The 13804-nt window shown below is 37.1% G+C and overlaps 1 protein-coding gene and 1 pseudogene across 1 annotated transcript; one reads left to right on the top strand and one right to left on the bottom strand.

The window, feature by feature from the left end:
* Positions 1-4800: 4800 nt before the first annotated feature.
* Positions 4801-6208, bottom strand: LOC106378892. The gene is made up of 2 exons (XM_013818944.1): positions 5666-6208; positions 4801-5454 (listed from the first exon to the last, which is right to left on the bottom strand). Exons 1-2 carry the CDS (start codon positions 6206-6208, stop codon positions 4801-4803), a joined length of 1197 nt encoding a protein of 398 aa, XP_013674398.1.
* A 190-nt stretch (positions 6209-6398) lies between these two features.
* On the top strand, positions 6399-12502 carry LOC125582094 (annotated as a pseudogene).
* Positions 12503-13804: the final 1302 nt, after the last annotated feature.

The following is a 13804-nucleotide window of genomic DNA, read 5'->3' as shown; positions in this document are numbered from 1 at the left end:
AGTTTAGAATCAATCATGATCTTGAGGTATATGTTGTCTTACAATTACTTATAGTTTAACTGATATACATAAGGTGTGAGCAAAATTGAAAATTCACAAACGATTATTGTGTTATTTATTATGAATGCACGTTTTTATAATATTTGTTGCACCATAAACCCTAAATAAGCAACCCTAAACCCTAAATAAGCAAACCTAAACCCTAAATAAGCAACCCTAAACTCCATTTACTAAGTCAGCCGTAAATGTTAAAGAATCAGCCGTAAAGTGTAACTTAATCTTGATGTTTGGCGGGAAAAAGATAACTGATTATTGGGAAATTTTAACTCGAGACGTTTGACGTTCTGTACCTCTCCATATATTGTCTCCTCTCTTACACCTTTCTATCTCTAGAAAAAACCTTAACAATATCTCTCTATCCCCATCAAAAGTTATGCTGATTGTTCCTGGTTATTCAACGATGTTAGAGAACAGTGTCAATTCGATACTAAGCTCTGCAAATCGTGAAAACCTCCCTCTTCTATACCCTGGTCCGGGAGAATTGCTTGACACAACCAGTACTATATGATTCAAATTTTTAAGTGATCTATCCCTCGTCATCCCGTCGATTCTTGCAGAAGAATGGGATCATGATTGGCCGACATACCGCGCCATTCCCGATCATTTTAAGGAACACTGGTTTTTTCAACTCGCTGTAAGAACAGTTTGTCCACTTAAATTGGCAGCATAGAGTCGCTGAGTTATTTTTATTTTGTGTTCTCAACAGTTTTGTAATCTTTTTGGTTGTAGCGCAAAAACACGTGGGATCGAAGGCATAATTTGACACTTTGGACACATTTTAATCTTGTTGCCAGAACGCTATTTCGTTATCAGATGCGCCATTCTGAAAGTGATACCTTGTCTGTATTTTGAATCTGATAATTTCGGTTTCTGAATGTAAACATGTCGAATTCAAATTTCTTTTATGTTAAGTACTATAACTCAGCCATAATGTGAATATAATTCCGCCATATCTGTTAAAATAACTCAGCCAGAACGTATAAGGTAACTCAACTGTGAATGTGGCTCAGTGACAACTTTAAGTTAACTCAGCCAAAACGTATAAGGTAACTCAGTTGTGAATGTTAATTAAACATAAACCCAACCATAAGTGACCGAAAATCAGCCGTTATTAAACTAATGATAATTCAGCCATAGTAAAACATAGCCAAAACCCAGCTGTGATGGGATGTTTCCGCTTGCTTGATTGGACTGAGTTGTCGATTATGGGGCGTGTGGAAATTGAGACGGCTCAAACCTAATATCGAGGCTAATTATTAAGAGTATTAAATACACGGCTGCCACGCATGTGTCGAGGGATTTATAATATCGAGACATTTAAATATTATTATATTTAATAAAAAGGAAATAAGTAAATGACACCGTTTCATCAAAATTCCATTTAATTTCATTTTGTTTCTGAAATCGTTTTGAGAATCAAAAAAAAAAAGAATCAAAATGTCTTCTTCATCCTGTGTTTCAGGAAATTCTTACAGACGACGTTTGAATGCGGAAAGAGGAACGCCGAAACGATGTTGGTGTGGTGAACCCTGTTACATTTCTACATCTGGAACCACTACAAATCCAGGAAGATTGTACTATTGTTGCGGAAAAGGATATAATAAGGTTCGTTTTTTTTTTGTTTTGATTTCGCGTGTTCTGTAACGTAATACTTAGATCTGGTTATATTATGAAAACAGAGACATTTATTCAAATGGGCGGATGAGTGTTTGGTTGAAAAGGTTGAGGATATAAAGTCACTGATAAGTGGCATGAACAAAGACATCTCAGAATTCAGACTTAACGTTGATCGGTTGGAGAAAGAGATTGAAGTAATGAAGAGGGCGTCTGAGGGAAAAGGAGAAGAATGTATGAGTCAGGGTCGGTGTTTGAGGAGTGTGGTTGTTTTTAGGGTTGGAATGTCGTTACTTTGCTACTACTACTTCTTTGTTTAGTAATGTTTTGTACATATAAGTCAGCCCATGTTTTATGTAACTCAGACTTAACGTATTGCAGTAACTCAGCCGTAAAGTAATCTGAAAATGTATAAGGTAACTCACTCACAGCTTTAAGCTAACTCAGCCAAAACGTATAAAGTAACTCACTCACCCACTTTTGATTATTAATGGGACGTTTCCACTTGCTTGATTGGACTGAGTTGTCGATTAATGTTGGCACGTGTGGAAAATATTGATGTCTTTATAATATCAAGACGATTTATACTTTAACTCCGCCAACAATATGAGAATATCGAGGCTAATTATTACTCCCTCCGCTTGTTTGATTGGACTAAGAATTTAATTGACATTTTACATGTCTGCACGTAAATTAAGAAATCTAAACTTTTTGCAATGCACGTAAATTAACTTCTTTTTGCCTGGTGTTTAATACTAATATGACTTCATATTATGTGACCAAAACTCAGCCTAATTAAACTAATGATAATTCAACCATAATTAAACATAAACCGAGCCATAATTCAACTATAAATCAGCCAAAACAAACAATAAATCAGCTGTCATAAAACAATAGCTCAGCCATAATTAATAACGCTGTTAATAACTCTGCATGATGTTTGTTGATGTTTGCATGATATGTGTGCTTGAAAACAATAACTCAGCCGTGATAAAAAAGTAACTCATCCGTAATTAAACTATAAATCAGCCAAAAGAAACAATAACTAAGCCTTCTTTACATTAATTTGTAGTCAGACATACATAATGGCATAGCAAAATAAGATTCCGATAGATTACATCTTCACCAATTCCTTGTGTCCCTAATAACGCTTATCGGTTCAAAATCACGTAAAAATGTGCCAATCTCTTTGATCCAGAAACATCGCTCACACATGTTATCATCCTTAGTCATATCAATGTGCCACAAGCAGAGACATTGTCGCTCCACATGTGTTGCACATTGGCATCTATAGAACGACGAAACATAAGCTGAAACGAACACGTCCCTATTTTGGCGGAACTCGTCAGAATGCCACAAACCCCATCCCATTTCACAGATCGCACTAGTTTCCCTATCCTCTGAACTGATTCTCTTGGAATACCAGCAAAATACTGCCCATCACAACAAAAGATTGCTCGAGTCATTGCGTGTGTATACACAGCACGCTCATATCATGCATCTGCTGCACGCTTCATGAGAGAAAGCCCTTATTCTTTAAGGCCGAATGAGAAGAAGAATTGTACACCCTTTATATAAAGTGTGCTTGGATTTCCCTCAGCGTAGCAAGATTTCAAGAACGAAGAAGGCATATTGAGTCCCCAGGGAACGAATAACACATCGTAAAAATGGTATACACCACGCCGCTCTGCTAACGCCTTCACCGACTTGGACGATGCTTTGAGGCCATAGAGATCTTGGAAGGAGTTACGGGCCACACATTCAACCACCAACGCCTGAATTTCTTCAGGAAATTCAAGAAGAGGGAAATATTTCATTTACTGTGAAATTGATTTAGAGAGAGAGAGAGAGAGCAATTGTGTAAAAAATAGAGAGTTGAACATATAATTGTTCGAGAAGTGCCTTATTTATGGACAGTAAAATGGTTTTCATATCGCGACGCTTCTTATTTTGGGCGGGAAGTTATTCCATAACCCAGCCGTAATACAAATTAATTCAATAAATCAGCCGTTTGAAAACAAAAACCCAGCCGTAATACAAAAACATGAAAATCCCTAATCCAGCCGTAATGCATTTACATGAAAACAAAAATACAGCCGTAATACAAAAACATGAAAATCCCTAATCAAGCCGTAATACATTTACATGAAAACAAAAACACAGCTGTAATAAAAAACATGAAAATCCTTAATCCAGCCGTAATACATTTACATGAAAACAAAAACAAAGCTGTAATACAAAACATGAAAATCCCTAATCCAGCCGTAATACAAAAACATGAAAATCCCTACAACACTTGCTTACATCGGACAAGTTTTCGCATTATGTCCACTCTGTCTACATCGATAACATGTGTGTTCTTTCCTAGGACGTTTGTTTTGAAGTGCAACTTCTAAACCAGATTTCATCCTATTTTTCTTAGGTCTTCTCGGCTGTTGACGAATAGACGGAGACAAGAACGGTTGGTTAGCCACGATTTCTGGAACAGGTTGCGCTGAGTCAGCCGGCATGACCGGTTCAGCGTATGCGCTCACCAAATATGCACTGTTATAGTAAGAACTGCACAGAGATATACGACAAACATTGTTGTACTCCGCAGCTGCGATTGCGTGTACACATGGTAATTTCTCGCGTTCGAAACGCTGACATGTGCACTTTCGCTCTACCAAATTAATAACATTCAAAGACTCTCTAGAAGATCCATATTTAACTTCAGTGTGATGATCATCAATCCTTTCGACTGTCAAATCTCTGGCGGCAGTTACACCACCATATTAACAAAAAAAGAATAAATATGAAACAACTGACTTATTACATATTACGGCTGATTTAAGAACTACAAAGGCTGACTTAAGAATTTTATGAATTTTAAAGACAGACTTATTTTTACTGTTACGACTAACTTACATGTAGTAGTTTCTCGACACCACGCATAAGCGTCGTTGGCTGCGATCTGGCATCCTCTCTCCGTTCAGCAAACCATCTGGTCTAATAATCTGGTATCGATTCTAATAATCGAACAATGTTTAGACCTCTAGCATTCGACAATGCTCTGTTCATTGATTCCGCTATGTTTGTAGTCATCAAATTGTACCTCTCGTCACGGAAATGAATACGCGTTCACAGTCAGACATCAGCTCTTTGGAGGTAGCCGTGGAGTGCATGATTAATCGCTTCAATCTCCTCAAAAATCGCAGTAAAGTCAGACATCCTAAAACATCTCGCCGCTTTCTTCACCAGACGGAATGCATCTTTTCCTTTGTACCGTCCCAATATGTTCTTATATAAATGGTAGGTGCATATTTCCCGAGCAGCTAACGGATACACATGTCTAATTGCTTTCCCTATAGAGTTATGCCTATCCGAGATTATCGCATGACCCTCGTCGTCAGGAATCAGAAGTTTTAGTTGCGTAAAAAAACAATGCCACGAATCATCATTTTCTGTGTCAACCACTGCGAAGGCTATTGGAAAAATCTGAAAGTTACCGTCCTGAGCTAGTGCTGTGAGTAGCGTCCCTTTGTATTTACCATTGAAAAACGTTCCGTCGACTACAACAACTTTGCGCATGAAAGGAAACCCATTTACGCTCGCACCAAAGGCAAGAAACACATACATTAATCTTCCAAGCTCATCGATTTGAAGACGCGTAACTGTACTCGGATTTGCCCTTCTTATCATGTATAAGTAAGAATGCAAGCTTTCAAACCCACACTCAGGTGTTCCCTCATCGATTTCCCTTGAAAATTTCAGCGTCCGGTGTGATTTCCAATAATCCATCTGTTCACATGATAAAACGATCCTCATAACTCAGCCGCATCAAATAATTAAGACAACCACAACGTAAAAATAACTCAACCCTATCTTTACTATAACTCAGCCGCATCTAACATTATAGTAACCCAGCCGCATTGTATGAATATGTCAGCCGCTACATTTGATATTACTCAGCCGTATCGTTAAAATAACTTAGCCACAACAAAGTAATTACCTTTATACCAAACTGCTTAGTGATAGCTATTCCGACGCTCGTAGAGCGAACGGCCGAACCAACATCGCCGAGAAAGTTCTTGTACAACTCTCCTAAAATATCTGGTGTTGCTTGTCGGGATCGATTAGAACGCTCTGTGTAGGAACATGTATGCTTCGAATCGTAAATACGAACATAAAATGCTGGGGATTCTCCTTGGGTAGAAGCACGAACTCTCCAGAGACATCCATCAACCCAACACTTAACAACATATGATGTCGGGGTTGATGTTTCTACATCAAAATCAAATTGATGCCTCACTGTAAGAAGTTTCAGTCGTCTCTCCAAATCGTCTTTACTCTCGTATCGTTGACCTACCGCAATGTCTATCGACGACATCTCCAATCTTAGAACCTCCAGATTCCCTTTAGATCCGCTCATCGAGAAGTTATGATATCTCTTTTTAGGAGGTAGCGTTGGTGAATCTTCATCTTCTGTAGGAGACTCACCGTATGAGCTGAAGTTATCATCTTCAGATGACGCACCGTCCGAATCGTCGAACATATCAAATCGGCTTTCAAATTCATCATCTTCTTCATTTTCTTTGCCTATTTCATCTTCTCCGACTACGTCGTGTTTTTCTCCTTCCACATTACTAGAGCAGTCATTCTCATTGTCCTCTTGTTCCTTCTCCAAACTGCAACCATCGTAACTCCCACTGTAATTTTCGTCTCTGGACTCAACTACTGAAGCTTCTACTTATGAGCTAAAGCTGAAAAATGTTTTACTCTTCTCTCTTTCTCTGTTCTCTGTAATCTCCACAGAGAGACGTAGTTGTTCGATTTTCTTTAGGCTTAGAAAACCTTGCAATTGTCGAGTATTGGACACGTAAACTGGTGGAGTATCGTGCACCATTGTTTTCAATGCTTTATTCGAGAACAAGTAGCTAAGTTGAATATGATCCCTCAAAGCATTCAATCCGCAATCATCGAGAACGGTCTTTGCGAAATCTTCATGTGTTGTTTTCTCATCTAAATGAAGAACTCTACACCCTCTTCTGTCGACGTTGAATACATATCTGTTTTTCTTAATCCAGTTACCGAAAACAATAACTACCGGATTCATAACCAACTGAAAAAGATGAAAACGATAGATAAATAACATGCAGAAGAACATGAACAGTCTCATAAACCAAGTTGTAAATTTCGTTCGTTAGTGATGACATGGCAAATCCGAATTGATCACAAAACTCAGCCAAGAAGTTAGCATTATCTCAGCCTTAAAGTAACAATAACTCAGCCATCTCGCATTTAAATAACTCAGTCATGTCGTATTTAAATAACACTGCCAATAAACGATAACTCAGTCAATATGAATTTAAAACTCAGCCGTAATTGTAGAGAACCCAGCCATAAACAAAAATCAGCCGTAATTAAAAGACAACCCAGCTATAAATTAAAACATAACCCAACCGTAATAATGTCTTAGCAAAGTACATTAAAAAAAGATAAGATTCTATACAATACATCTTCACCACTCCCTTGTGTCCCTAATCACGCTCATTGGTTCAAACTCACGGAAGAAGAGCCCCACCTCTTTGATCCAGAAACAGTGGTTACACATTTTGTCACCCTTACTGTTTTCAATGAACCACAAGACCCAATCTCGCTCCAAAACAGGAACACATTGGCAACTATAGAACGAAAGAACAATGGTTGAAATGAACTCGTCCCTCTTTGCCCGACACTCGTCACCGTGAGGAGAATCCCATGCCCATTTTAGAGATCGAACTTTTTTCCCGATCCTATCAACTGATTCCCTTGTAAAACGAGCAAAATACTCCTCATCACCCCAAATTTTTTTTCTAGTCATTGCGTATGTATACACAGCACGCTCATATCCTTCATCCGCTGCAAGCTTCATGAAAGCAAGTCCTTCTTCCTGAAGGTTAAATGTGAAGAAAAACTGTACACCCTTCATGAAAAGTGTGCTTGGATTTCTCTCCACGTAGCAAGTTTTCAACAACTCAGTAGGCATAGTGAGTCCACAGGGAACGGATAATACATCGTAAAAATGGCATACACTACGCCGACCTGCTAACGCCTTGATCAACTTGCACGATGCTCTGATGCCATAGAGATCTTGGAAGGAGTTAACGGCCACACGTTCAACCACTAACGCCTGAATCTCTTCAGGCAATTCAAGAATCGGGAAATAATCCATTAATGTAACGTTAATATAACTAAGCAATGATGGTTGATATAACTCAGCCATGATGGTTGATATAACTCAGCCATGTTGGTTAATATAACATCGAGGCCTTCATAGAGATCGAGACGGTAATACTTTATTATTTAACTCAGAATATAACTCAACCGTTAATATTAATGGGACGTCTGAGTGTGGAAAATACGTCAAAAGTGTGGAAAATACGGCTAAGAACTAATATCGAGGCCTTTTATTACTTTAGTATTTAAAAACTGATTTAAACGTTTAATGAGACGTTTCGTCTTTCTTGATTTGACCGTGTTGATAATAAATTATGGCGCTTCAGAAGTGTGGAAAATACGGCTCAGAAATAATATCGAGGCCTTTATAACATCGAGACGATAATACTTTATTATTTTCAAAGTTTGATAAGACTTTGCATTAACGATAACTCAGACATAAATTAACGATAACTCAGCCGTGAATTAAACGATAACTCCAACATAATTAAATAATAATTCACCCGTAAATTAACGATAACCCAGCCGTAAATTAACGATAACTCAGCCGTAAATAAAACGATAACTCCATCATAATTAAATGATAATTAAAAGACTACATTTTTATTTCTCCCAACAACAACTAATACATCTAACACTTCACCCTAAGACACTCGATAAGTGCTACGATCTCACTTATGTCGTTCTTCATATCAGCTAAGTCTGCTTTTATGTCGGCCAAATCTTGCTCCATCGTCGCCAGTTTGTTTGCCACAACTACAAACTCTTCACCATGTGCTTCATCAAGCCATTTGAAAACATGGTTTACACCCGAAATTGCTCCACAACGATAAAACCTTCTTCCCGGATTCCTTGCGGTATTTGACGTTAACACAACAGTAGCAGCTCCACAGTCGCACCTCTTTGGGATTCCACGCCCTAGATCCATCGAATTCTACTTCACAACACACAAAAATGATTGAAACTATACCAAGGCGAAACACACAAAATGCTCAAGTAAAAAAAAAACAGTATATGATCTCGGATTTGACGAAAGAGACTTACAGTTAATCCTCTCTTCTGAAGAACCCTAATTTTCAAATTTGGGGGGTTTTAGAATGAGCCTCGCGATCTTAACTTCTGTGAGCTAACATGTCGACGTTTTCTCTTTAAACGAAACGGAGCGTTTTGATGAAGAAGATAGATTGATAGATAAAGATGATGAAGAAAAAGATGAACACACACAAACATAGTTGTAAAGTAGTTCGTTAGCAGTGACATGACAAATCTGAGTTGATAACATGGCGGATGACATGGAAAATCAGTTAATTAGCCGACAAACGAATATATAACTCAGCCTACGTAAATCAGCCCTCGTGTACAATGTAAGTCAGCCGAACCGTGGATACTATTTCAGTAATTAATCTTTTGATCCGAAATAAGCCGTAATTAGGATGAAAAAACCATAAATCAGCTGTATCGTCACATAAATCAGCCGTCAAACAAATGCTATTCTAGTAATTAATCTTTCGCTAATAAGTCAGCCGTAAACAAACTGAGTTTAATGTTAATTCATCCTATTACGGCTGATTAAATATAAACTCAGCCGTAACAACATCCAATTAGTCAGCCGTAAATTAAATAACTTAGCCAGTCGATATTCATTAACTCAGCCGTGGAAAAATAACTCAGTTGTGTCTTAACTACAACTCAGCCGAATATTCCATCAATCAAACCGCCGATGTATAAGTTAGCCGTAACTTGGGTATGTAAGTCAGCCGTTATCCCATAAATCAGCCACATTTTTGTAAATCAGCCGTACCGGGCGGCTGACTTATGTTCTTAAATCATCATTTTCATCTTAAGTCTGCCGTGTTTATTAATTCAGCCGACACGTAGAAATAAATCAACCGTAACGACGTATGAAGTGATTTACGGCTAACTTAATGAAAACACGGAACCGAATTCCTACGTGGCGTCGGGTTTTTGTTTACGTGGCAGCGAAAAGTAATGGCATTCTTGTAAATACGTTTTTTCTGATAACGTAAAATAATGACACGATTGGTATTTAAAAAATGCCAGTAATAAAAAAAAAGATTTGTATGATTGTAGTCAATTATCTTAAAATATTGTATATTTGAGTAAACAATAAAAAAGTGGAATCTATATTATAAATATCATCTCCTCGACGTAGACAATAGTTTATATTTGATAGAATTTGGGTGAAATGATTAAAATAAGAGAATTTTACTTGATAAACAACCAAAGTTATTTCCACGTAAACAGTTTATTGGCTTTCAAGAGTTTAGTGCTATTAATCTTCGATGCCAACTATTTATTTGATAAAATGTAATTGTTCAGAGGAGGTATATATGGTTTCGTTCATTCCCCATCTTCAGTCATTAATTGTATAGCTAAAAATATAATGCTCGTATAGTTCTATACCTTTCTATAGAAATAGTCAGCTATAGTTTTCTATTTTCAAAAACAAAATATGGTTTTCATTTGAAAGTTTAAAACAAATTATTTCCTAATTAGTTTTTTTGTATGATAAATCAAAATTGTTTCTTCAGATAAAGTTATAATGAAGGTAATTATGGTATTTAATAAACATATAAAAGTATATATTTAGAAATTGAATAGAAAATATTATCTCCATAAATAAAACCTCTGAAATCTCGGATCCTGCGGGCCTCGTATTGATTAGTTCTTGAGACTAGAAAGTCTTTGGGATCATCACACTACGGTTATAAAAAAAAAAACCTCTCAAACGACTTATTTTGTTATTTTCTCACTAAAAGAAAGAAAATTATGAAACGTGACTAACATATTATTAATCATAACCGGTTTACTCATGTAGATTAGCTCGAATAAGGACTATGTGTAAGTTGGATAAAAAAGGACTAAAAGCTATATACTTTTAATTAATCATATAGGCTTTGGGCTCTTTCCTCTTTAAATTAACCTTGTTGTTATCCCTGTCTTCTAAACTATCTAAAGACTTGTTGTGTCCATATCACCAGATATCACAAGAATAGAAAACCATATGTGAAAATTCTATGAATGGTTAAACAACCTTTTAACCAGGGTGCTCAATTTCAAACCAGCCCAGATTGAATGGAGAAAATTAAATGGAGCTTTTAGTTGTTATTCTTTTCTTTGTAAGAATGTGAATACCATTAATAAAAATGAACATTTGATACAAGTTGTTAGCTTGGATCTCATTTTGCTATGAAAGCACTATGGTTTCTACAGAATTTCTATAAAAAAAATTAAATTATATAATTAATAGAACAAGGTTACCTGAACAACTACGAGAATAACCAGTAGGTTATATCAGAGATGAACCAGAAGATAATGAGGAGATAGAGAGATATCTGCTCAGATCACAACATGGAGGCAGTCGACAACTCCGGCCCCGGCCATTGGCATCGATGAGTTGGTTCCAAACATATCAAAATCCAGAGAATCATATGCTGTAGGGCCTGAGGGTCCAACCCCCAACAATTGTTATAAAACAACGTTTCAATCAAAAATTTATAAAACCAGAGCTATAGTGAACATACATAAACTTATTCGTTGCCAACGGTCCAAGACCAGGCTAAAACTCTATCCCAGATATGATATAAATAAACAAACAAATTAAAGAAGCGTTAGCAACAAAAAAAAAACAAAAGTGTTAAAGAAGCTTAGCGTATACAAAGCTGTATGTGCATCTTTCTCGAGACGTGAAGACAGATTTGAGGGTTCTAGAACCAGAAGTGCAGCCACATGTTGCAACAAAGACTGACTCGCAATTAAAGAAGTGGATCACAAAAAAGATACGCATCTTCTCAATCTCAATGTACTTTAATAATTCGAAACCTAAGCATAGCGTATACAAAGCTGTACGTATCAACTCAGCACATTCATGTATAAAATACCAATGACCTGAACTCACATTTTCTACACCCAGTTACATTCAAATATAACCAACTATATATATAAACTCAAAAAAAAATGAATCCTATGTTTTACTTCCTTCTTGCCTTAACCGCTGTTTTGGCCGTGACCGCAGACCCAGGCGGACCAATTCTCGACAATGATGGTTATGTCATATTCAACGGCAGTTACTTAGTTTCGCCCAATCATCTTCGGTGGCTGCCTGACTCTCTCCCCCCTTGGTGACAACCAGTGTCCCCTCTACATCGAACAGCAATTTTCAAAGGACGACATAGGCTATCCCATAAGATTCTCAAACTGGGGGTCTGGAGCTAGGTTCGTTCCGGAGTCAGAGAACCTCAACATTGAGATGGTCATCCCAATTACGACCTGCGTTCAGTCTTCAACCTATTGGTGGGTCACTGCGACCGAGGGTAGCAAATGGTTATTCATATCGGCTGGTCCTAAGCCAGATCCTGGAGAAGCTTCGTCCAAGAGTTTCTTCCAGATCAAGAAAGTTGGAGATTTTACTAATGGTTACAAGATTATGTTTTGTAGTAAAGATAACAACTGCATCAATGTCGGGATAGTTGTGGACGAATATGGCGTTCAGCGTTTGGCTTTATGCACAATGCCATTCCCCATTACGTTAGTGAAAGCTGACGGGACACAGGGGCGAAGCTACATCATAGAGTAGGACTGCACGTGCACCCACTGTTATTTAGGTTTTGAAATTTTTGCATTAGAGATATAAGGGAAAATGGCTTAATCGGTCAAGGTGCCCCCGTAACTTTTGAAGAACCTGAGTTCGATATACCTATTTTAACTTATATATATCATTATATTTAGTTATTTAATTTATGTGCACCCAGTAATAAATATGTCTGCTCTCGCCCCTGACGGGACAGAGACTTCGTCCAAGACTATATCTATTATGTGAGAGAAATTAAAGACTACAAAATTAAGAAGATAATAGAGTTATAACTTACGACAGATAATAAAACTCTATCCATGTGTTCCTGTCTTCTTTGTTTATCCATCTATCATATATGAAATAAAACAATAAGCGAAAACATGCGTGGCAACTACGAACATATATAATTTTATTTGTTAAAACTTTATCTCCACATAAGAAATAAATAATCAAACAAGTTAAAGAAGCGTTCGTAGACAGAAATAAAACAAAAATGAAAAAGCGTGGAAGGAAAGTTGAGTAAGAAAAGATGGACATGATCTTCTCAAATCTCAGTGTACTTGTTTAATTTTAAAGCTAATAATTCAAAACCTAAGCGTAACGTATGCAAAGCTGTATGTGCATGTGTATAAACTGATAATACCAATCACATGAACTCACATTTTCTTCATCCACTAACAAACAAATCTAGTCAACCACATAAACTCCAAAACAAAGAGATGAATCCTATGTTTTACTTCCTTCTTGTCTCAACCGCTGTTTTGGCCGCCACAGCAAAGGCGGGCGAACCAGTTGTCGACACTGATGGTAATCTCATATCCAATGGCAGTTACTACGCTGTCCCAGTCTCCCACTATGAAGGTGCCCTTATTGAAATCAAAACTAAGATTGTAACTCAACAATCAAATCAAAGACTCAAACTCAAATTTGTTTATTGATAATCTTTTTGAGGAAACTTAACTCAAAACCTCAAAACTCTCTAACTCCATTAAGTTATACCACATAATGGTATCTCCTTATATAACAATTCTATTTTCCTAAACTCATTAGGAATTACATATTTCCTTTTATCCTTATCCTAAACTCATTAGGATAACTTGCACCCTAAGTCATCTTTAAGCTTATGTCAACCATCTCCCCCTTAAGCTTAAGAACCTCATTTGACACATCTTGGACTCCAATGAAGCTTCTCATCTCCTTGAACTTGATTCTCCCAAGTGCCTTAGTTAGGATATCCGCATTTTGCTCTACGCCGGCTACATGCTCAACATCGACTATTCCATCTTCAACGCACTCTCTTATAAAGTGAAACCTTTTGTGTATATGTTTGCTTCTTCC

The sequence above is a fragment of the Brassica napus genome, chromosome C2 (genome assembly GCF_020379485.1).
Source record: "Brassica napus cultivar Da-Ae chromosome C2, Da-Ae, whole genome shotgun sequence".
NCBI lineage: Eukaryota > Viridiplantae > Streptophyta > Magnoliopsida > Brassicales > Brassicaceae > Brassica > Brassica napus.
The sequence above is the reverse complement of the archived record's forward strand: the minus strand, read 5'-3'. Positions and strand labels throughout refer to the sequence as shown.

What these genes read in the sequence shown, in the direction of transcription:
- LOC106378892 (XM_013818944.1), bottom strand. Translation starts at nt 6,208, where the DNA reads ATGTTCGACGATTCGGACGGTGCGTCATCTGAAGATGATAACTTCAGC. An exon ending in CTAAGCAGTTTGGTATAAAG is followed by an intron (nt 5,455 to 5,665) that starts GTAATTACTTTG and finishes TCATGTGAACAG; the next exon opens with ATGGATTATTGGAAATCACA.